Here is a 24,810-nt window from a genome sequence, read left to right as displayed (position 1 = left end):
CACTTTACTCGCTAAGGGCTGCGCTTTTATACTCGCGGTCGACCCGTAAAAAGTGGTGGGGGTAGCCTGTGGATACCTACGCGAGTATCCAAGTACTTGAACTGTTATCAAGTAATCAAACAAGTTGCATATACGACTATAAAACAAAACAAAATAAATCTTGCGAGTTACGAAGATGTGAACACCCACAAATAATTAAAATTAAAGTTTAAATATGTATCATGGCATGCATACCATCTGCAAATATATATGGTATGTATTACCCACAGATTTTATACTAGCACTGGTACGTACAATCTAGACAGTGGTGGGAATGGAAAAGGTGAGCCAAACACGTCGTATACACGACATTCTTGAGGTGCGCGCGCTCGCAAAGGAAAAGTCAGCGCGCAGGTGAGTCTTGTGTTCAGGTAAGCGGCCGCATTTAGTTTGCGCTCGACGTGCGCACGTAGCGGCCATCTTATGATGTCTTAAGTTCAACTTACAAGTTAAGCGACATATTCACATATTATTATTAACAGACATAACTTGAGTGACGTTTAATTACATAATAAACTAAATACATTTCCGCGATGGGTTCGAAAATAGAATATGTCGATTCGACGCAAATTTACGCGACCAGTTACGTGCGGAACTCTAAGGCGATCGGCGTGCTGTGGGCGATCTTCACCATTTGCTATGCAATCATCGGCGTTGTGGCGTTCGTTACTCCTGAATGGCTGGGAAACGTCGAGGGTGACAAGCCGGGTAAATTCGGCTTGTGGGCAGAATGCTACGCTGAAGAGAACGGCGAGCAATGCCGAGGGCGGTTGGATGAATTCTACGACAATGGGAATTACGCCTTTCAAGGTGCTACCGTCGCTGTCGGCGCTGCTTGTGTCACGGCGTTGATGACAGTTGGGGCTATGCTTTTCTTCTTCTTCTGTCACTCGACCAGCGTGTATCATGTTTGTGCATGGCTACAATTAATATCAGGTAAAAACAATACAAATTTAATATAATAATTAATATTGCTTGTTTTATTAGTTTATTTTAAATTTCATTCATAAATTTTCATCAATATTATTGTGTTAATTACGCGATGTATCATTTTTCATTAAGACTCGTCTTAGCATACTTTTATTTGCTGATTACTCATAAATTTCTCCAATTTCTCATTCTTTAATCCACAACATCTGTAGAAATAATTACAAGAGAGCTATTGCTGTTGTTAGCGTCGTACTACAGCTTTCTGTAGGTAATAATTTAATACCAGCATATTTTCCTGTATGAAAACAGACATATTTGTTTGTTTTGTTTCTGCCAATGTTGTTTGCGGTTAGTTCCGAAAGTATAATTGTATTGACCTTGTTCTTGTTCTGGTTCGCTTATGATTTGGTTGGTAAATTTATTAAAAATTCCCTGCAAACCAATGTGAGGCAGTTGTTGGATTCTTCATTCATTCTTTCTTTCTTTCAATTGTTTCATTCGTTATTTGAACATAATTGAGCAATGGTAGAGTAGAAATTAAGTCAGATTTAGTGAATTGTTGAAATAGGAATACAATGAAGAAACCAAGATGAAAGAAAGCACTGAATATATGAATATAAATTTATATACACATTAACGCGTATAAAGATATTTCATTTTTTTAATTTTGATTGTAAGATATAAGAATGTTTAAATATATGGGTATGTGCAAACAGCCTAATAATACTTATCCATATACCACATGCAAAATGTGTGGAAATATCATAATTTTGATGACATAATCAATTGAAAGCCTCCATTGTTTTGTTGGTGCGTGTTTCTTCATTATAATAGCATTAACATATTTTAGTGCTATTATTAGTAGCCGTTTATTTAGTAGTACCTACATAATTTTCTAATTCAGTTGGGCAAATTATAACTTACATTAGATAATATATACTTTGTATAATATTAACAACTTAGGCAGCTCAAAATACACACCAACTTATGTAGGCTTTAAATTATAACCAAAACACATACTTTTGATTCTAATTACCAACACGTTAATTCTTTGATTTATTTCTGTTGATATCCGTACAGTTTGACACACAATAAAAACAAAGGAATTAACAAAATGCAGAAAAACGCAATTACGTCTTATCCCAATAATCAACTATTTCTTACAAGTGTGCCACTCCACTCAAACGTGTTGATGCAGCACGAACAAAAAGAATTGTTAGTTATTTAATCCCAAGAAGCCCAAGAACAAAACTCTGTGTCTAAGTTTCCTCTTCGCACCAATAATGCCCGGTTGCAAGCACGTAACTTTAACAACAATATAAGAAAAAAGAAGAAATAAAAACGTAATGATCAACACAAAACCACATGCGAGCGTACATCCATCATGTGCACTGAGAATGATTTGTTTCTTGTCTTAAAATAAGCAAACAAACGACGTAAGTAAAGTTGCAAACGGTAGATAAGAAATATTAGATGGGAAAAACATTATTTTTTATAATATTAGATAAAAATTTATGTACTTCAAGGCATTCTTTAAAAAAAATATTTAAAAAAGTGGGAAATCTAAGTATTTTTGGGTTAATTTAACACCAAAGTTAATATTTTGTTAAAATTTGAACTTTGAGTTTATTAAACTATTTCCTTATTTAATTTATGCAAGCAAAAAAACACTACTTATTAACTTTGTAACTTCAACAATTAATATAATGTTGAATGAAGTTTAGTTTTTAATTACCAACGTAATGACTAGACACAAGATATATTGAGAGAAAAAAAACTCCATTGCAACGGGTCATAATTAAGTGGTACAACGTAAAACGCATATTGTTGTTGCACATGAACAATATGTACCTACGTACACAATGGATACAATTGTGATTTTTATTAATATTATTCATGCTTTTTTTTTCTGCTTTTCTGCGCTTTTCTTGTTTTCCTAGTTGGATATATTTTGCATTTTAAATTGATTTATTTAATACAAACATTAATCAAATAATAGAGAGTCGCAATTAGTATGAGGTAAATAATTAATCATGCTTAAGTGTTGTGTTGCGAAAAGTTTGTTGTCTGATAGGCGGTAATTGTTAGTGTATTTTGTGGTTTATTAAATTTCTATTGTTTCATGACGAATGGTTGTGCAATTGCGATGATATAAGCGTTTAATCATTTAGACATTCTTTTTTATGCAAAAAAAAAAAATTTAAGTGGAATGTAATGGACATATTTTCTTCTAATAATTTTATTTACACCATATTTAAACAATAATTCAAAGAATTGTCCTTAGTATTCTTATTAATATGCAAAAATGTTGATATTTACATTTACTTAACTGGATATATAACACTTAACGACGATTTGACTTAAATGATTTAATTTTACTGTTGCTTTTCACAGTTAACTGCATAACTAAATAGATTTTCTTGCAAATTCCTTACATTCGCTATTAAATGTTATATTCTAAATATTTGCTGTGTAAATGTCAAGGCTCATTATGATCTAAAGAATTGTTAAAATGCAATCTTTAAAACTACGTCCTATTAAAGCAAGTGTTTGTGTTGATACCGTTAGAAACGAGAAAAATCTCCCGACATGTGTTTCTGTAAAACATTGAAACAAAGAACCAGTGAAACGCATTCCCTTAATTGAAAAGCCAACTGTCGTTTGCTTTTAATGTTTACGACTTGACGCAAAGAACGATCAATAAAGTTAGTTCAACATCTCATCTCACCAAATATGCGAGAAGAAACTGGTGGAACAAGTGCATGCGGAATCAATCGAACTATTAAAACAGTAGTTGGGAGTTAAAAGCATAAAATAGATTTTTTTCATAAGAATAATTAGAAGAATACGTTTTTGGTTATAAATTTGTGTAATATTGGTTGCCTACTTATTTTTCTCGATCATAGAAGTTTTATTTTTTAAATAATAATTTTTTACACTATTTTGTTCACCCTATATAGTAATTATTTCATTAAGTGCAAGTCGATCACATGCCGTTTTAAACGCTTAAACGCTCCTCGGCTAAAATTCAATAAAACCAGCACCTGTTTTCATCAAACGACTAAACTAAACATTTCCTTCATGTGGTAATGCAATGCAATGTATGTAACTGTTAATCTTGCTCGCTTTATTCAAGCGGAATTTGTGACGTGCTGTTTAGCACCATTCGGATAATCGCAGAAACATGGCGTTGCATGCAAGCTGAATGTTCAGGCTGAATTCATTTCTTGTAGGACTTGTTAGTGAGTGATAAAACGCAAAATAAACACGCGCGATGTAAGCACGTAAAAAATTCATTCACATTCCCATTCACACCCAAGATGCAAATCTTCTTTCGATACTATAACAATGGCGTCGCAGATGGCATTTGGTAAATGTCATTGTATAGTTCGTTTCGGTTGGGTGAAACGTTTAAGGACAATTAAGAGAAGAATCTTTTTAGTTCGGATTATGTAACATTCCGACAAGCTGTATTTAAGGCGTGTGTAATTTTAGACGAATTGTTGCTTACAAATAGAACATGGCGCAGAAATGAATAACAAACGTTTATAACTTGTTTCGGTGATTACTTTTTTCATGAGTTGGTTTACTTTTTACTGTTAGTTCAAGTGTTGTATTCATAAAATACAAATACAAGTAAAATCAGTTATTTTTAGTGGATTATTTTATTATTTGCATTTTAAAATTTTATTTTTAGGTTAATTCTTAGTCATAAATGTAGATATTATGTTTGGTTATGTTTGCAGTGATAAAAATGTTTTGTAAAAACATGCATTTTTTATCTCCTGTTTATAAAAAAAAACTGAAATAAACCAAAATAATTGTTGTAATTCATGAAATTTTAAGAATTAGTCGTATTTTTCCACTTGAAGACACATCTAGTCAACCGTTCGACTTATTTGTGAGTTTTCCAATAGCCTAATGATAGTAATTTACAAACGTACATACAGAGAGTAATTTGAAATACCGTTTTCTCTCGTTTTCGCGTTTTCGCATTTTCCTTACAAAGCGAACCTAATTAACATCTTTCGTCACGTTAAACATATACATTTCTAGTATTGTGTTACTTGTATCTTATAGAATTCTGTTCGACATCGTGTGATACTGTTATGTCCATAGTCCACGATGGCTGTAATTTAACAAATTGCAATTACATTGAAGCAACCTGCATAAAGTTTATGTAGGTACAAGTACAATGCTAAATAACTGTTCATAATATGAAGCAATTTAGAATATATGAATTATTTTTAATATACTTGTACATTTAATTTTAATATGATGGTTTACCTTGTTAGGTATTTATTTTATTTATTATGGAGAGTGTTACAGCAATATTTTTAAAAATAATTCATTTTAAAAGTAAAAGTAAAAGTGATTTATTAAATAAATGCGCGCAAAAGAAATTTAACGCTATATTATACAAGATTAATAACAAGAAAGTGAAGGAGATGATAAAAACCGCATGGGAAAGAAAAGAAAAGATGAAAATTGTAAAAGTAAGAATAATTATCAAAGCTCTTTTTTAGAGCATCTTGCGAACGACATTTATATACAATCCTCGTATAATATAGAATAACGTATGAAAATATACAATGAAATGAAAGTATATCGATTTATTTTATTACTTTCAATCAAAATAACTCAAACAACAAACTTTGTGAGTAATAAATATTATATCGACATTGAAGTTTAAATTAAAAAAGTTTTTTTAGTCAACAAACTAATTTAACACCAGTTTGATCGAATTTTGTTTAGTTTTATAAAATCATCAATTATTTGGTGTAAGTAATATTTATTTGTTTAAATTTCTGTATCATCTCTCGTCTGTTAACCCACTTTACATTTGCAGTGAACATAAATAGTTTCCATCATGATTTCCATTATTTACAAGCTGCAACATATGCAAAACACGTTCTAATTAAGGATCTACTTTTGTATTTTTATTGCTTCGTTGATTGCAGTGAAAATGACAGTTGAGTGAAAACTGTCACGCGGAGGTATTTTTTCGTCAGTGTGAGAAAATGTGAAACGTGTGACTTGGATTTAAACGTGTGTCGCATCATCTGCATACCAATCAAATCATTTCTACCATGAATTTAAATGTTTTCTAATAAAATCACACGGCCAAAACAAATTTCACTTAATACTTACTAACCAAATCTGCAAATTGCACAAAATGAGTTTAAAAGTTAGTTAATCTGATTAGACATGGTTTAATTAACGGTAATTTATTAATTCTCTTCTGAAATCTCCTACAATTTGTATCATTTGATCAAGAGGAGGAGTAGAAATGAAAACCAATCGATACACTTTGATATGCTTTGAAAAAGGATTTGGTTTCCTTATTGCAATCTGTAAATGTAGTGCATTCGGTAGTTAGTACAATTTGCATTTCCGTCGCGTTCATTAACCACAATAACGACGTTAATTTATCGATATCAGCGAGAATGAACTTTCAATTTACTACGGATGATTGATTTTATCGATTCGAAGCGCAAATCAAAGGAAATCACTTTCATTCACGTACATTCAGAGAGAGTACTGTAGAATAATAATAACTGAAATTAATTCTGGTAACAAAATAGGAAATTGTATGTTTTTTACATTTTTTTCTTAATTTTAATGCATTTTATTAATATTTTAATGTTGTTTTAGCAATCTGTATGATAATCGGCTGCTCAGTTTTCCCTCTTGGATGGAACGACGAGAAAATCAAGTCAATCTGCATGGATAGCAATCAATTCCAGCTGGGAATATGTGGTATTCGATGGGCTTATTTATTGGCGGCCATTGGTTGTCTGGATGCTGTTATTTTATCAACATTGGCGTTCATTTTGGCCACGAGGCATATTCGTCTGCAACCTGATCCACAATATGCACCAGCAAGTTTATTCAAAGGTAATATTTAAACAAAGTAGCGACACCTAGTGATCACTATCTGTACTGTTTCAATTCCTAACTTAATTTTTATTTGTAGGCGAAATGAATGGTGCATTCGTGAACGATACCGGCAGCGTGGCTGGATCCCGCAAGTCCTTGAACCTTCACCCGGTTCTCATGATGCATCCAGCGCAGGACGACACCTACTCGCAGTTTTCCCAACGCACCGTGCCGCGGTCAACGCACGGCGGGCATTACTCTCATCCACATCATCCCATGCATCACAATCACAATTACTAATTAATTAGTTAATTAACTAATTCCGCCAGCTACTCTGCTGCACTCCAACATTTGCATTGTGTATTATAGATTGTTTCAGGCGTACTTGACGCATTTACATAATGCAATTATTTATCTCATGCCTTTTACACATTGTAAACTTCTGTTTATTTTGGAATGTAATTATTATACTACTTATAGTTTAATAATGTACAGTAAGACTTTTGAATTTTATTATTGATTGTACTTTTATGTATTGTACTGACAGTTTATAATATTTAATTTAATTTAATTTGTCAATATTAAATTATAATTGTTAGTTTTATTTATATTTGATGTTTTTTTTATGTTTATAAAAATAAAGAATGAAATTTAAATTAAAATAGTGTATTTATTATTAAAACCAATTACGAATTAAGTTTTCGAATTATACCAGGCAAGCAGTATAAGTATATAGGCAACCAAACATACACAAATTCCAGATACAGGTGTATGGCGAAGCTTAAATATAAAGTTAAAGTAATTTTTTTTTATTTAAAAGATTAAGATAAAGAAAAATGGGAAAAAATAAGAAGAAGTTGGTGAATTAGTCAGAGTACGCCTAGTTAGGAACTAATTTAATGTCATTTCAGTGGTGTGTTTTAAGTTTTAAGTCAGCGAAACAAATCACCAATATCTGACAAGTTATTGTGATTATTATCAAAACTATCAATCTGATAACAAAATAGAATTAAGATAAAGTATTCAAAATAATGTTTTCTTCAATTATCTGCAATAAAAAGATGAAATTTCAAATTTTTATTTTATGCCTCACAAATGATGGAAAAAATGTATAAACTAGTTTTTTGCACTTTTTTGCAAACAATTAGAGTTAAAGAAAAATGGTTTTTAGATCCCTATTTAGGATAAAATTTTACAACATACTGTACTTTAAAATTTTTAGATTTCAACACTTACGTAATTATTGAAAATGGTTAATAACTCAAAAACTAATTAAGATATGGAAACGCAACTTGAAAAAATGGATTTCTGGCATCATTCTGCACATGTTTAGAAAGTTTCAAGAAACACCGAGGGGTGGTTCATTTTTGGCTGTACCAATTTTTACCCGATTTTTCCGAAATATTGATGTTATCGGAAAACTGACTTGATATCTTTCATCGCATTGTAATTCTATATCAATTGGCGTTTTCCATTTTCTTCCAGCTTAACTTTTAATTTTTAGACCACAAAATACTTAAGTGTAACCTCTTGATGATTTTTGAGTGGTGTTTGGTCAACTTCACAGAATCAAAAAACTAAATCTGCCATTTTGTAGACGCTTGTTACGACATGAAGAAAATGCAAATAGTTTTATTCTAACTTTTCTAGTTTCCGAGAAAATCGCGTCGGAAAATCAGTTTTCACTTCTTGAAAATTACATTTTTTTAAATGTCATCTTATTTAAGACTCCATGCTGAACGTCATCTCGTTTTCCGTTTTTGATTATCTACATTAGTTCTCAAGATAAACGGTAATTAAGTGTGACTGGAAGTACACATTTCAATTAAATTCGTCTACAGGACAAATCCCTAGTGCTACTAAACAGGAAGTTGTGTAATTAAAGTAGTTAAAAGCTACTCTATTCAATAGTACAATTAGTTTTAAAATAAATTTACAAACGTAAATTAAAATGTCAGGCGCCTCCGCCAAATTTTAATTAATTGATTCAATTTTTCAGGAAATTAAAAAAATGATATTTTTTATTACCCATTATTAAAGGAAACACCTTTATTAACAAAATATTTTAATAAAAATTTGTAATTAGACTAATGATTCAAAAGATACACGTTAAAAATTGAGTACATGAATCTCACTTGAATTAAATTATTAAATTCATTTTAGGGCCTAAACGAAACATGATTGATAAAAATGTTACTAAGATTTATTAATAACAATTATTAGTGTGTTTGGAATCCGCAAACAGAATTTCAAAATTCCAACTTTTAATTTCGAACATAAAAAAGAGAAAATTTTTGACTTTTTTATGACAAAATCTTTTCATCAGTAATTCGACCTGAAATAATTTTAACAAAAAAGTTCGGCCCTGTCTTTCGACCGAAAATAATTTATCCAAATAAGTTCGGCCCTGTTATTCGACCAAAAATAATTAACTTAACTTACACTTTTATACTATTTACGATAAAGAGAATAAAAATAAAGGGAAAAATGTTAAAAATAAATAAAATAAAAATTCTGCTTGCATTAATCTATAATTATTCCATCGTGTTTAAGAAAAATTGACATTTTGGTTAATAAATTGTCTAATCTCAGAATTGGCAACGTTAGCATACACTCCAGGGTATCCTCTTTGAGCACATCCTTGTCCCCAAGAAACAACACCAACCAAGGAATTACCCAAAGCCAAAGGACCACCAGAATCACCCTGGCAAGAGTCCCTACCATCACGAGCAGCACAGATCATCCTGCGAGTAATCTCACCAGTACCATAATTCCTCTCACAGGTACTTCTAGCAACAATGGAAACATCTACACCTCTCAATGTCCTCGTAACTTGACCACCAGAACGCATAGCGCCCCATCCGCTAACCTTCACTGTTGTTCCAGCAGCAGGTTCAGTGTTAGCCAGTGAAATTCTTCTGCCTTGAGTGATGCTGGAACTTACTTGAACCAAAGCGACATCAAAGTCCATTGTACGGGAATTGTATCTGGCGTGAGATATGATACGAGAGACTCGGAGCTCTTGTCCACCACTTAGAGAATCAGCAGATCCTACACGGATGCGCATTTGAGAAGTAGTCACTCCAGGGACGCAATGTGCTGCGGTAAGGATCCAACGGTCAGCGATGATACTTCCTCCACAGGAGAGACGGCCATTAATCAACATGGCGGCTTGGTAGGGTACTTGAGAGATGGGGATCTCTGTACCTCCAACAATCTTTCCATCTTGAGGAATATCATCTACAACAATCTTTCCATCTTGAGGAATATCATCTACATCTTCAGTTACAGCTTCAGCTACATCCCGACGAGCACGGCCTAAAATTAAGACATTTTTAGTTTGTTATCAAATTGTAAATATAGACAACCAAAATTACAAAAATTTTCTTTAAATGTTAAATTGGAAACTAAAAGAATTTACCTTGAACAGCCACGATTGCACAAAACAAAATTGCTACTTTGAATGACTTCATTTTGAGCAGTCCCTGTAAAGTGAATGGTTCTGAACTAATTCAAACTATTTATATGAAAACGCAAGGAACTAGATAAACTATGAATAATTAACGTTTTAATATTTGCATAAAAAACAACTGTTTAATAATCAATAACTGTCCAAAAACTAATTACCAAAGTAAATCATGTATTTTATTGAATATTGTGGTTCGAAAAAGAAACATTCATCAATTTTAGTGATTGTTATTGACATTATTTTGTTAAATGTACATTTTCACGTAATTTTCTTAGTAATTACAATAAAATTGAATGACGCAAATTGTTTACTCAAAATATGTTATAAGTTTAAATAAAAAACATCATTTTATTATTTAGAACATTAACATCAAAAAATGAATTAATTGTATAAAATATTAAAAAATATTTAATAATAATTTAAACAGGAATTATTTTCTGCATTTTAATTCGGTGTTCTATTTATTTATAAACGGTATTATCTATTATTACGTAATTACACGATTCGATTCAGTCGCGAGACTCCCGAGGCGTTATCACAACCTGCATCGTCCTGTGGTAGCGACACCCTCTCGTCGGCACCACCAGCAATTACCCTCTTTTGTCGTGCGCATTAGAGGGGTCGCGCGATCAATTTGTCCGATTAGCCTCATCGCCGCAAACGCAAAAGAGCAAAATATCGCCGGCCACCACGCAGATAAGCATCGCGATCGCATGAACGGAACGCCGCCCGCCGTCATTTGCCGATGCGCTCTCCCAGCAATACCCGACAGCAAATGACAATCGACGAATAAACAAAAAAAAAAGAAGAATACAGAAAACAAACGACGATGGGCAATTGCGTGCGTGTCGCGTTTACGGCTGTGGGGCATCGCTCGTTTGGCTCGTTAGGAACGTCCTCCACGTTTCACCCTGCACAGGGTATAGCTGTACGCCCTTCGAGCATTGAGTGTCACAATGCTTATCAGTTTCGATCACACGTTACCTGCGACTCATCAAAACACAATAAAACAAAATACATGCCGACGATAATTAAATGTTGGAGCGAATAAAGCAACACATCCGAGGAATAAAAACAATTTGGTAATTTATACAATATTATTCGTACTAATACATCAGGTTCAAAAGAATTTTGTTAGTAATTAGAGAATATTTTGTACATTCATCAAATACATTCAAGTATGATTCAAGTCTGACATTTTAAGACTTATGACTTTAGTTGTTAACATTTATCAATATATAATTATTACTTAACGACAAGTTTACACTTTATTTACATGCAGCTATAGCGATTTTATATTTTTCACAAATAATTTTTGAAATTTTTTTAATATTCATGTAGTTTTAATGCAAATAAAACAATTTTATTTGCTAAAATGATGCAGGCCTTGCTCATATCAGCTTAGTATTATTTTTTGTCATAGGATATTAAGTTGTTTCAACAACAGAAAAACAAAAAACGTAAATAAATATATGTACATAATTATTATCACTATTATAATACAGTTATAGATATGCAACACTTGATTCTTTTAAAATTCAAAATAATTTAGCCAAATTTTTGGTTATTTTCCTTAATTTTTTAGGTTAAGTTTTAAATTTACGTAAATTTATATATACAATAATATAAATAAAGAAATAAGAATCGCAGCTACACGAAAAGCAAAAAAGTGCTTAAATTCCGGCTCTATGAAGTCATAAATTTGCATAACTAATTTAAAGCAATTAATATGCGCAAAGAAAAAAAGAAAAAGAAGCGATTACTTTTCATTTCGTTAGCTTGCCAACTCGCCACTGCTTGCAAGGGCAATTTAATGAAAAACTTTATTCCGTCTCTTATTCACCGATGTCGTGGAAAAGTCGTGGAAAAGTCTAATGAAACTAATGAGGCAAAACTGTCAAAGGTAAAACGCTTTGTTAGTGAGTTTAAGCTTTTCGTGTTGAAACGCATGCTTTACCACACTTTTTTTATGAATAAGTTTTGTATATTAATTTCCATACTCATTTGTATATTATCCCGCGTGTAAAAAATAAAGTAATAAATTAAAAATGGCGTTTTTCAGCGAATTAATTCCTATTAATGTTCATTTTTAATCTTTTTACTTTCTGTTTTTTGTTTTTCAACTTTTTCCGCTGCATCAATACTAATACTTTGATGATTGATTAATGTACCAATTGGCTGTTCAATAACTTGTGCAATGGGACTATACACAACCTTAGGTTTCTTTACAGGTGTTTTCTTCAATAATTCTTCAATCGAATAAGGATTTCGCTTTTTCCCTGCATGATTCCCGCAGATTTCAGGCGATAACTTTTCATCATCTGTTATTGTAATTTCATGATCATCATCCTCATCTTGTTTATTATTTGAGTCAGCATCGGCATCGTCAACAATTACATCAACATCACTTTCACGCGGTGCAGAATTATGATTTTCAGGATGATTATTACTGTGAGACGCATTGTGGTGATAAGGGATGATGAGATTTGACCACGTTGCTGGGATACTCCCCATTGAAGAAGACATTACATCGGAGAAGGAAGAAGGCGGGGGCGGAGCGTGTACACTCCCGGCGGCGGTGGTTGCTATGTGCAGTTGATGATGCAGAGATGCTAAGCGATTATTGTGATACGCTTGAGACGCGTCTAAGAAATACGCTGCTTGCATTTGATTATGATGAGGTTTCGACGACTGATTGTAGACGTCTGATGTTCGTAAAACAGCTTCTGAAAATTTAATTTTCAGATTTAGCTATGAAATAATTTAAAACAATAAATAAACTTAATGTGACAGGTAACACATCCGAGTTGGCTCGAAAGTAATTTATAAAATAATTTGTTGACTTTAACTCTTTAAGTCTGTGCAATAAAACGTCATCGCGGCGACGTATTTAAAAATATATGACTTCCGGTTTGTTGTGAATGTTCCGATGGTCGGATTGCTTTCGATCGTGATATAATGTCTTCATAACTGCTCATAAATTTAACTTTCAACAGCCGGATTATTTATGCAGACAATGTTGTTAGCAATTAGTCTTTTAAATAATTAAAACAACATATTCTGGGAATAATACAAAACGTACCTTGTGATTGATGGCGATTTGAATGTAGAATTTCGGGTGGATCTGGCCATGCGCCGCTGTTGCGTAGAATTCTGTTGACTGAGCTGACTGAGGGAATGTTGTGCGGTTCGCAGACACGTTGTGAGACCAATTGTTCACGAATTTCCCAGGCGAACATTCCGGGATTCTCTTGTTTGAAGCGGAGGATCTTTTTCACCACTGTCGGTGTTGCTACTTGCTGCAATACAGAATTGGTCTACATTTCAATCAATCAATAATTCTTTCAAGCAATTGAGATTAAAATAAATTCTTATTTGTGATATTTGAATTATTTTGGTGTAAATCAATATCACTTTCATAATTTTACCCTAAACCCCTATTATTTCCACGTAGACATAATGATATAATTAAATGTCAAACAAAATTATTTCTTTTTCCTGGAAATACAACTCGTGTCAATTTTATTTTAACGAGAACAAAGTGGTCTCGTAATCCCCGAAGTAATTAAGCAATTAGATTACATTAGAGGTCATAACGTGACTGCAATTTCGTATGTAACCAAAAATACTATTTAATAATTAAATTTATGATGTGGTATTGCCTGAAGTTTTATAAATACGATAAATTCGATCATCTTATGTGGTTCAATCATAAATTATATGCATGTATATATTCGCAAAAAGGACTTATAAATCATCCATCACGTACCGTTTTCGCATTTTCACTTTACAGCACGCGTCCGAGGGCCTGATCGAATTAAACGTGCGCACTTGCCAGCTCGCCACCACTTCCAAGTCAATTAACACCTTTTATAGGCGTGCTCACCACACTCGACTCTCACGAGACTCGAATGCCTTCAGAGCAACTTGAATACGCGTGTGAGATAATAAGCAAGGTATTAAATGTGGGTATTCACGTTTATGTTTAACACTTCATTACCTTCGACGAGGAATGAATAAGTTAATCGTGCACAATACACAATTATGTTTAAATTGCTTAAAGGATATGAAGTTGGTATATTTTTATTTCATTTTTATATTAGAAACACGAAAAATTTAATTTTTTAAGTGTAATTTGGGTGGCCTACTCTGTAAGCTAGATTTTTAATATAAAATAATATAAAAGCATTAAAACTTACTTTAGTTTTTGATCCACCGATGGACCCAGGTCGTATTGATCCAGTCTCGTAAAATCTAGTCAAAATCTTCGAAACGCACCCGTGTGAGACTAAAAGTTGTCGTGAGATGTCACAAGGGCGCACGCCCAGTAGCGCAAGTTCAACAATCCGTCTCCGCACGCAGTCGGGCAGTGGGCGGCCGTTGACAAATACACCACCGAGTTGATTAACTCCCGCTTGACCTGCAACAAAATTTATTTTGTAACCAAATATTCATTTATGTCCTTTAAAAGTTCCTTAAAGTAAAGAAATGTAATTTGCACGACAGCTGAAATTTTACGCGCACCTTACACATTACACGTTTTTGTTTTGGTACAAAATGACAACACTTGATTTGAGTCATTAAAGCATACATCAGGAAAAAAACACACATTGCGCATTTGGAAAAGACAAAAAAATGACGACTAGAGATAGCATGACTGAGTACAGGTGTAGCTGTAGAGCACCTCAAAGGAGTACTAAATTCCATAACCGAAACCGAGTTGTTGGAACGACTTGATTTGTTAATAATTGCGGTAAAGCCCTTTCTGCGCGGCGTTTTTTTCGGTTACGGTTGCTGCAACCGCTGCAAAACTAAAAGCAAGAATTTTTTACGAGTCGCGTGCTTCAACTTGACAAGCAACTTGAGCCGCAGAACTAATTTTCTAATATTAGCCGAATAATTGCCGAGAAAAAAGAAAAGGAAACGAATTAGGCAGTCGCAGATATCGCAAACTAAAACTATAAAAGTATTAACGACTTTTTGCCCATCACATGTGATTATTTCTTGTTTTGCTGCCCAAAAAGAGATCTAAGATGTACTAATTGCACGTATCACCTGCTTTTAGTAAATGTCTATGCATTTTTTCTAATAAAAAAAATATGGCAAATATTTTTGTTTAATATTTGGTTTTATTTAAATAATTTTATTAAAATTTGAGCAGCTGAAACTTAAAATTAAAAATCGCATTCTTTTTAATGAAGAAATTAATTCTTCCAGGAAATGATGATGATTGAAAAACTCAAATGCCAATTAATTGAGATTGTCCCGCATATTTGCGGACTTTTTGTAATGTCTTTAAATATCCGTATCATATCGTTGTTATTGCTACACGGCTGTGAGTCTTAGTTAATTTGAAAAGAAAAAAACTCAACTTTTTTCTGTCTTCGTAAGTGTGCGCGTAATTAACGTTTAAGCAAACTTGCTTAAACTCGCTCAAACGCAATCTGTGCGACTTGGCATGTGCGCATACTAAGTTTTTTTTTATAAACGCGCATAATTTTGGTCTCGTGCGCGAAGATCTTGGGCCGAAGTCAACGTAAAGGCATGGCAGGTGATGCACGTCAAAAGCGTTTTTATGCGGTGCATCAAAGACGCTAAACAACTGCAAACTGAGCGCCGAGTCTAATACGTTGTCGAACTTTTCACTGTCTTGAGATCTCGGAATTGAAGCAAATTACGTAAAACTCGGCTGAAAATTGGACATAATTTGGTTGAAAAATAAAAATTCAGCGAAATAAATTCAAATTACAATAACCGTAAACATTTAATATTCCTTAAACGCCAAATATTATAAATTAAAATTTTAAGGATTTTTCGCTTAAAAATCAATAAATTCAATTTTTTGCAGAAAAATTTTAATATCCTGTCTAGGTAGATGGTCCCGTAGTAACGGAAAACATACCATTCTTAAGTTCAAATTGTCAGAATGACCTTTGTTAAAGTCTAAATTAACTTGAAATAATTGCTACCAAATGAATTCTCTTGTTCATTTAGCGAGTAACATAGCAAACCGTGTCATCCGCATTGCTCGCCGTCGGTTTTCCTAGTTTAAATGCGTGAGCGCGCTAGACTGAACTGAAAATTGCAAATTCTAATGAGGAAACTGTTGGAACTGCAATGCATGGAGCTTTGACCGTCAATAAATTGATGCCATGATTTATTGACCATTTCGAACCGTACGAGAAGCGTGCAGCTAACTACGCAATAGAAGAAAAGACAAAAAGACACACAGAAACAAACGAAACAATTGCGAATTGTGATTGTGATTATAACCAATAAATAACACTATTTATTCTGGATTTTAAAAAGAAATTTAATTATTGGGAATTAACCGCTACGTTTTTTGTTCTTTCGTCTTTCATGGTCACTACTGAGTTTAATAACATGATGTATGGTTTAGTGTAGCTTATAAATGCTTATTAATCGACCCGGTGCGTAGTGAAACAGCAAAACCGCTCAAAAAGGTCGCACGGTTGTTTAAAATATGCAAATTTGTCGCGCAGCATGGCAATTACTCACGTTGTGCGCCCCCAAACTACCCCCGCACGTGACACATAATATAAACCCACAGAAAATCACAAAAATGATTAAAACACGGAAAAATAACGCGTTACAATCACTTCAACACTAACGCTGATTGTAAGATTTTTTCCACAGCAAAACAGCAGATTTCAATTTAAAGCTTTATTGTTTTTCTATCCATAGCTGTAAATAATGAAAAGAACATAACGTTTCTTGCTTTTATTTAATGATTCACGATCGTCTGCGAGTCACTTGTTCATTCGAATCGTTTTAATGTGACACGGTATTGGCATCATGGCCGTCGCTCGCCCGCCGCTCCCCCTGGCGGAGAGCGCGCGTCGTAAAAGCGTCGCCCCGAGAGACATAACTGTCCATCAAGCATCAATATAATACTGGACCTATGTATATGTTCGCCTGGGATTTGCTAGAAGATTCGCGCTCAGCGATGTGCGTTTCGTATGCGAATGAGATTGTTTCGGCCGTTAAGTGTTAACTCGGACGTTTGTTACAGTCCGGTTCGATACGCAGCGCGCGCAAAAACTTTACAATCCCTCATTCTATTAACTTTCTAAGCAAAAATCAACGTGCCAGACGTGATTGCCAATCGAGTGCGGAGCAACTAAAACGAATACGACGCGGCGCAAAGGTCGAAGATCAACGCCAGGGATGTGCGAACACTGTGAACGCAATTATTATTCGCATAACAAACGCATAGGAATTTCTACTTAGGACGCTCAGGTTTCAATTCTAACGTAAAATTATTCTTATCTACTAAAAATTTAATTTTAAAAACAAAAATCGTCAATTTTTACTAATGTGTATTTTGAGTTGCCTACCTCACATACTAAAATAATACAGTTATTCAATTTTTATCGATTTAATGATTTCTGACTTGAGCATCTACACCTTAATTAGACAGTCGTGGTAAAGTTTGAGCGAAGTTAAACGACTGCATAAGTATAATATCACTTGAGTTGGTGTAGGATTGAATAATTGGAAGAAGGCGCGAAACCGTATCGGGTTGTAAATTATCCTCGCGCCGTAGATGCGATAGCTAATAAAACAGTCACGACGCGAGAAGACATAACGAACCATTAATAGAGTTGAGCGCGCACAAATCGCGAATTGCATACGCATTAAGCATGCGTATAAATAAATGCGCGCTTCATAATGGACAGTTAAGTTGTGCACGGCTTAAACACCAGCGAGGCTGAGCGCTTCAATCTGCGCTCGCGAGCTGATTATTATCGACTATGCCGAGAGATGCGCTTCGACTGTTCGACTGGCGAGCTTTTGTTCGCGTGTGTAAGGTGGCGTTTTTATGGCGCGCCGCGATCGTTACGCGCATTCTCGCGCATAACCAAACATAACCTAGGATGGCGTGTCATTTTTTTTTCGCCACGTGTAGGAAACGGTAGATGCGTAATAGGTTGTTACTGCAAATGGAGAACACACTTGAAGAGGTGTTTGGTTTTTTTCAGTTAATGTAAAAGATGTAAAACGTTTTGGTTTGGATGAAAAAAGTAACATACCTGTGTGTGGCATCCCTGCTTAGATTTAACCTCAAAATCTGTAAAAAAAAACAAGAATTAGAAGATTTTTAAAGAAAAACATATAAATTTACACAAAATTTTACAAAATATTTTTAATAAAATCTGTTATTTATAAAATTAAACAAATTTTTGTAAAATTTCTGCAAAATTTTGAAAAATTTTACTAAATTTTTATGTAAATATTTGACATCTACCCATGTGTCTTCTCTCGTGAATATAAAAAAGACAAATAAATCAGTTGGTTGTCGCCAGAGTGTCGTTTGCGTTGGCGTTGCAAGAGCCGTTAATAGCGCCACTAGGTGGCAAACCACCCGACAAGGGTAGTCGTTAGTTAAAGGTTAAGCATTCGCGCTCTGCAAATTAAGCACGACGCCACCACCAGCGCGGCTTTAGGTACGTGCGCACGTTATCCATCAATACGATCTCCATCTACACGCCGCGACGCATAACGCTCATTTGCATTTTATATTTACATCCATTAATTAATAATTTATGACTTGCCTTGTACCCCACGACCGCCCTCGCCTTCCGCGCGCGCACACGAAATTGTCAAGAAAACAACGTTTACACGAAAACCAAAAATAAAAAAATATTACCATCGCTTAGTCAAACTTTCTACAGTCGATGAGAAATGGCGCTGCGAGAAAAATGGTGGAAATTTCTCATGTGAAAAGTTTTAAGTGAAAATTTACTACGCTCGAGGATTCATTAATCATTTATGCTTTTGTGCGTTTGTGTATGATTTTCAGTTCGGCTAATCGATTTGCCTCATGTGGGGCTGAAAATTCAAATTTAATTTACATTTTTACGACCGCACTTAGCCACTTAGCCGGTTGAAATTTTTGATTTCTTAGAGCGTCGCCTAGCCTAGCCTGCATTAAACAAACAACCCGGGTGAAAACGCAAGTTGATAGCGTTCGTAAGGGAAATTTGCTCGCAATGTGTGCGGTCGTGTGATTCGCGTGTGCGAACGCGGTGTTGGTGCTTCATTTGCATATCTCATTGGCGTTATAGTTGTCGCTTTATGACTATAAGTCTTATACAGTGTGCCAAAAGAATTATTTTTTATTTTTTCCTGCTTAAAATAAAATTATTTCAAATCATAATTTATTCAATACATTGCTATAATTTAATTTATAATAAAATTTTATATGTTCGGTACTTATACCGGAACTCAAATATAAATATAAATTTTTATTAAATATTCTAGAACAAAATTTTTCTCCCTGTTTAAAAATATTCCAGTTGGTGAGCGAAAAGCGAATCGAAACGACGCGCGATACGATTATTTCTGAAATGCGCCTAATAAGCGATTTCGCTTGATTCCACCCGATGCATTTAGGAAATAATCACAAGATCGATGAAAAAGCTAAGCTAATTCGAACGAAAAAAGGAAAAATATACGCGTGTCGCGATGTATGATTAACTATACGCTGGGCACGTTCATGCCAATTAAATGCTCGCCTGATGGAAAGATTTCCCAATTTCCATATCTGCATAATGCGTGAATATCTAATGCGTCGTAAGCTTTAGCTGGGTATATGCTCATGTTGGTATGAAATAGGAAAAGGGATGAAAACACAGCGCGACGCGGGCGACAATTTACATCCGAAAAACGCGCGTTCTGTAACGACTTTTCGTCACGCTCGTGTCGGCATCGCGCGTTGAGATCGCGTCGAGAATTTCGAAAAACCGGCCAAACACTACCAAAAATGTTTAGAATGTAATAATCGTGTCGTGTTTCGCCACTCGAGGTGGAAAAGCAAATAGAAATGTTTTTGTTTTTTATGTCTTGGATGCAAACTATTTACTAATGTACGAAATTCTTTCTAGAAAAAAGAAAAACTGTTTTTGTAGGAGAAAAAATATGAGAAAATATAAAATTTTAGATTAGTCTATAAATATATGGATTAACTAATCAAATTAGGAAGAAAATTTGATTTAAAATGATTTTTTCCTTTAAATATTGCCAAATAATTGAAAAAAGCGTTTTAAGCGTTAGAAACTATTTTACTTAAGACATTATGCAATCATGCATAGCAGCGTATTAATTGTAGTTTCAAACGCACAAAATGAGTAGGTTAAGATGAACTTGCAGTTGTAGTTGTGACCTAAGCGCTCGTTTTATTTGCAAGTCGTAAAAATGCGTTCGCGAATCGTAAAAAAAGCTCCGTACACAACGAGCGTACACACCTAATCAGCGTTCCATATAATATCGGGTTAACAAGTCAATTAAAAGCACTCACAAGCTCAAAAACAACGCAGAAAACAAAACATATTACCTATACGCGCAATCATTATCCCAAAAATAAAAATGAAGGCATCACAACCGCTAATTTAGATTTTGTCTTCAAATTTTCGTATTCATGCGCCGTATGCATGACAAAATGTCATAACATTAATGATTTACTATAGTCATATTATATTCATGGGTTAGCCATTCAAATTGTCGCATTCTAATAGTTATTCCAACGCAGGACCGAAAGGAAACCCATGTTAATATGTTGATTACGAGCGGTTAAAGCGTACGCTTACGCACATATTACTGGCATTAAAAACAATAATTAGTCAAATCGCCAGAATACACTTGATGCGGGTTTATAGGTCGGCGTATTTTGCGTTTTTCTGACTTTAATGTGCGCGCCCGATACCCACAAATTAATGTCGAATGTGTAATTAAAGGTCAGATCGTGTTCTAATGCGTTATGTTAATTTCAGATTTTTATTTTTATGTTGTGATTACATCAATGTTTTCAAACATTCTTCCACCTATGATTTTTATTTTACTCTTTCCGTATCTCTCTGTATATTTATTCCTGTATGTGTAATATACGCGTGGACATTATGCGATTCGTGTTTGCACATATCAAAAAGCTTAACCATCGAATGCGGGGTTGTTGTCGCTGAGGGGGTGCGTGCTGCGAGATGCAAATGCGCCCTAACTACCAGAATAATTTCGTCCGAACACGTCGCGCTTATGATTTTGATTTACATTAATTTCATATTTTTCACCATAAAACTGAAATTTTCATTTCTCTTCACTTCGCTTCCTGCGCGCCGCGTTTGTTGTTGTTTTACGCGCATATTTTTATTTTATTTTGATCGATATGTGAGGCAAGCAACGTGTACGTGGTAAGGTGGAAGGTAGAAATTATGTGCAAGGATACGCGGATGTGATTGTGAGATTGTGGGGTGGTTTAGAACTAGAAATGTTGGATAAAGTGGACGGCAGCGGGCGGTGTGACAAGCGCGACGCGAGTATAAAACGCATAGTGGTTTTATTCTGTCACGGTTTTCACATTTGCACGTCGTGAATATAAAATGCAAGTTGCAAAATATGAAATTAATATTAAGTAAATCATATACCTAATTTGTAATGAATTTATCGTCTATCTAATAGCAATATTAAATCGAGAATACAGTGAGTTTTTTTAATGTTACTTAATTTAATAAAAAAAAAACTAAAAACGGCGAAATTTGATCAAAAATTGAATTTAAAATTAGTTTAATAACGATACCAGTCCGTAAATTTCAATATTTGCTTATTTTGTTGTTTTTCAACGTAAATAATGTAAAAATACGCAAAAAAGTAAAAATTAAAGAAATACTTGTCGGTAAAATGAGAAAAAGTCAAATAAAGTAAATAGTAGACACTTACTTGACATTGTAATAAAGGAAAACAATTAATTAATTGGATAACAGACGAAATACACGCGCAGCAAACAACTTTATTCGACGGAATGAAGTGTTTTTAACTGTTGCACTAAACAAAACAGCGTCTGATATTGCAGACATAGGTCACACACTTCAATCTTAGATATCCAATCGTTTCCTATCATTTATCTTTCATAACGGCGAGATTTGCAATGTTTACAGTGCCAATTCGTGTTATTCTTGAATTGTTATTATATTTGACACGTTTTAAGAATATTTTGTTGTCCGAATAATTAAAAATCAAAACAATTGTTAAGTTGAAAGAAGATTAGTTACTTTTATTTAATAATTATCAATTAAATTACCAAAAATCCCTTTTTTTAATAAATTGAAATTTGTACTTGAAATAAAAGTGCTAATAATCATAAATAATTCATGACGCTTCCTCAAATGCTTATTAAGTAATCAAATTCCTAATATTTATGTATCGTATGCAAGCACAAGACAACAAGACCCATCCGACTGTCATACGTCATTCTCTGAATTGTCATATACGAGTAGGTAATCGCAGCGATTCCGCGGTCCACAAATCGAATTCCGTCTCTTCTTTTCTACCATGAAATACTCGTACAAAGTCAACTTGGGACGCAGCTCGCTCTGGTTATTATTCGTTTATTAAAGTGGAATTTAAAGCGTTCGGATTGTTGGAATAATTGTATTCGTCTTCGTGCGCATTCAAAACGCACGCCGTCGCTAGCCCAAGAGCAAGGACGCAAGTTTGCTCAGTTGATATGTTGATTGCTCGATGGGTGGCTTCATTATAACGACATGTTGCTTTTGACTAACGTCAACAAATCATCAATTTTGCTATAAATTGATTTCTAGGGATAATAAATGATTGCACAAAAATACTTTCTCTTGCTTCTCTTGAAAATCATTTACGAATTTGTTTTGGTGATTTATATGGAGCACTTCATCAAGTAAACGATAAATTTTGTTGTGAAGTTAAAGTCATGCACCTGATGATCTGTTTGTTTTAATTTATTGACAGCAGATTGCATTTAAAAGAAAATAAATAATGAAGTGAGATTAATAACACTTCAGGAAGAGAAAAATTAATAAAATTTTTAAAATTTTATGTACTTACAAATAAATATTTTTATAATGTCCTTGAAAATGTGCCCTTGAAGAACTTCTTGAAGCTGATGCACAGTTTTAAGTGTTTTTAAGTCAAAAGTAGTTTGGTGAATTTTTCAGGATGAAGGTTTCGCGCAGAGTCGTCAGTTTTAGCACCGTGTCCTCTTCGTCACGGTCGCCAGCGTGAACTAAAAGCGCCACGGCACGCACCACGGACCGGCGAGCGTTGGGCAGCTAAGGGCGAGCCGCGCGGCGCCCTGCCGTGCGCGCAATCGAGATAGCGCGGGACGTCGCGGTGGGTGCGTGCGAAGGACGAACCGCATACCGACGCGCGCGGATGTCCTCGCGCCAATGTGCGGGCAGCGCACGGACCGCGCAGGGCACGCGCGCCCAATCGGAGGAAGCGCCGCTGTCGGCCCATCCAAGCTGGGGACGCCGGGGACGCCCAGCGCACTTTATTCTCATCGTGGATGGGTTTCGAGGGATGCACCGTGATGACGTCGATGGGGTGAAACCGTGAAGCCAGTTCAAGGGATGAGTTTATACGTAAGCAGAACCCTTATATGGAAATATTGATAAATTTAGATATAGATATTCGTATTTTTGATATTTTTTTGTTGTTTGTGAGAAAATCAACAAGAAAAACACGTGTTTTGATGTAATCCGCACAACGTGCAAACAAATCACTAAATATTGATAAACGATAATCTTTTTCATAGATATTAGTTGATATTAGCTCGGCGAGCGCGCGCTTTGCGTGTTGATTAAACAATCACCACGAACGGGTGGATAATGAAGGATAATAACATTATTAATCAAATAGTGTTGGCAGCTCGACCTTAATGATCACACATATCAAATTAAAACATTTTTTCCTTCAAATATTGAAATTATTAACAAAATTATCCAAAAATTACTTTTTATTTCTTTTAATTTATTTTCTGCACACATAAAGAGCTACTTTAGTATATTTTTTATTGCCATGACGATTTTTACAATTTCCAAAAAGTTTGGCACGTGCGCCAAAGATCAGATCTCATCTGATCAGCAGGCAACTGTTTTTGCATTTTCAAGTTTACCAGCAAAACGGAGGCTAATAAATTAGGCATGATGAAGATGAGACCGGTTTAGTTGACTTCTGCTCTTCATTAGACCCGAAATAAATGCAATAAAATAAAAACCCTTGATGATATCAACCACAATTTTGTATCTGTTGAATATCTACTAGTTGATTTTATTCTTGTTGCTAAATAACGGATTTTTTATTAGGTATATTTTAAACTTTGAACTAAAATCGCGTGTAACTTCATTCTTGCGTCTTCAGGAAGAGAGCCGAAAAAAACAATTAAGCGATAAGAATCCGTCGCGTCATAAACGTTGGGTCAATGTTCAAATTTCGGGCGGTAGTGGTCCGAAGCAATTTGATCGTCGCACGAGACTACGCCGGGTATATTTGCGAGACGCACGCAAGCCGTTCCTAATTTTTTTCCGTCGCTGGATTTCACATTTCACAATTCGGAGCCCTTTTGGGCATTCGGGCTAGGATGCAGATGCCCGTTTTTAATGCGCGTCTCGCAACGGTACCTACAATGCGGGGCGCTGCTCAAAACTCATAAAATTACAGTC

General features: G+C 34.5%; 3 protein-coding genes across 4 annotated transcripts; 1 reads left to right on the top strand and 2 right to left on the bottom strand.

The window, feature by feature from the left end:
* Positions 1–364: 364 nt before the first annotated feature.
* Positions 365–7,511, top strand: LOC135801982 (LHFPL tetraspan subfamily member 3 protein-like). Its single transcript, XM_065315522.1, has 3 exons — positions 365–975; positions 6,625–6,867; positions 6,947–7,511. The coding sequence occupies exons 1-3, from the start codon at positions 573–575 to the stop codon at positions 7,147–7,149; spliced, it is 849 nt and encodes a 282-aa protein (XP_065171594.1). The 5' UTR covers positions 365–572; the 3' UTR covers positions 7,150–7,511.
* Positions 7,512–9,361: 1,850 nt separating this feature from the next.
* LOC135801999 (trypsin alpha-3-like) lies at positions 9,362–10,356 on the bottom strand. Its single transcript, XM_065315542.1, has 3 exons — positions 10,271–10,356; positions 10,128–10,167; positions 9,362–10,094 (listed from the first exon to the last, which is right to left on the bottom strand). The coding sequence occupies exons 1-3, from the start codon at positions 10,320–10,322 to the stop codon at positions 9,398–9,400; spliced, it is 789 nt and encodes a 262-aa protein (XP_065171614.1). The 5' UTR covers positions 10,323–10,356; the 3' UTR covers positions 9,362–9,397.
* Positions 10,357–11,387: 1,031 nt separating this feature from the next.
* On the bottom strand, positions 11,388–23,413 carry LOC135801939 (paired box protein 1 homolog). Of its 2 annotated transcripts, none has more exons than XM_065315476.1 (5): positions 23,195–23,413; positions 18,373–18,410; positions 14,518–14,738; positions 13,401–13,635; positions 11,388–13,044 (listed from the first exon to the last, which is right to left on the bottom strand). In XM_065315476.1, exons 2-5 carry the CDS (start codon positions 18,383–18,385, stop codon positions 12,395–12,397), a joined length of 1,119 nt encoding a protein of 372 aa, XP_065171548.1. In that variant the 5' UTR covers positions 18,386–18,410; positions 23,195–23,413; the 3' UTR covers positions 11,388–12,394. The 2 variants fall into 2 exon arrangements, with proteins under 2 accessions (XP_065171548.1, XP_065171549.1); XM_065315477.1 differs by having other exon boundaries at positions 13,401–13,617.
* Positions 23,414–24,810: the final 1,397 nt, after the last annotated feature.

Source organism: Atheta coriaria, unplaced genomic scaffold (genome assembly GCF_025399875.1).
Source record: "Atheta coriaria isolate IRGN ID8LTWV9N9 unplaced genomic scaffold, Caltech_Dcor_3.1 hic_scaffold_14_pilon, whole genome shotgun sequence".
Classification (NCBI taxonomy): domain Eukaryota; kingdom Metazoa; phylum Arthropoda; class Insecta; order Coleoptera; family Staphylinidae; genus Dalotia; species Dalotia coriaria.
This window is presented reverse-complemented; position numbering and strand designations above follow the sequence as displayed.

Excerpts from the sequence above, each read along its gene's own strand:
- LOC135801982 (XM_065315522.1), top strand. The coding sequence starts at position 573 with ATGGGTTCGAAAATAGAATATGTCGATTCGACGCAAATTTACGCGACC. Across the intron at positions 976-6,624 it reads ATGGCTACAATTAATATCAG|CAATCTGTATGATAATCGGC; the intron begins GTAAAAACAATA and ends ATGTTGTTTTAG. Across the intron at positions 6,868-6,946 it reads ACCAGCAAGTTTATTCAAAG|GCGAAATGAATGGTGCATTC; the intron begins GTAATATTTAAA and ends TTTTATTTGTAG.
- LOC135801939 (XM_065315476.1), bottom strand. Across the intron at positions 13,636-14,517 it reads TCGGTGGATCAAAAACTAAA|ACCAATTCTGTATTGCAGCA; the intron begins GTAAGTTTTAAT and ends ATTGAAATGTAG. Across the intron at positions 13,045-13,400 it reads AAATCGCCATCAATCACAAG|AAGCTGTTTTACGAACATCA; the intron begins GTACGTTTTGTA and ends TTAAATTTTCAG.
- LOC135801999 (XM_065315542.1), bottom strand. The coding sequence starts at position 10,322 with ATGAAGTCATTCAAAGTAGCAATTTTGTTTTGTGCAATCGTGGCTGTT. Across the intron at positions 10,168-10,270 it reads TGCAATCGTGGCTGTTCAAG|GCCGTGCTCGTCGGGATGTA; the intron begins GTAAATTCTTTT and ends TCTTAATTTTAG. Across the intron at positions 10,095-10,127 it reads GCTGAAGCTGTAACTGAAGA|TGTAGATGATATTCCTCAAG; the intron begins TGTAGATGATAT and ends TGGAAAGATTGT.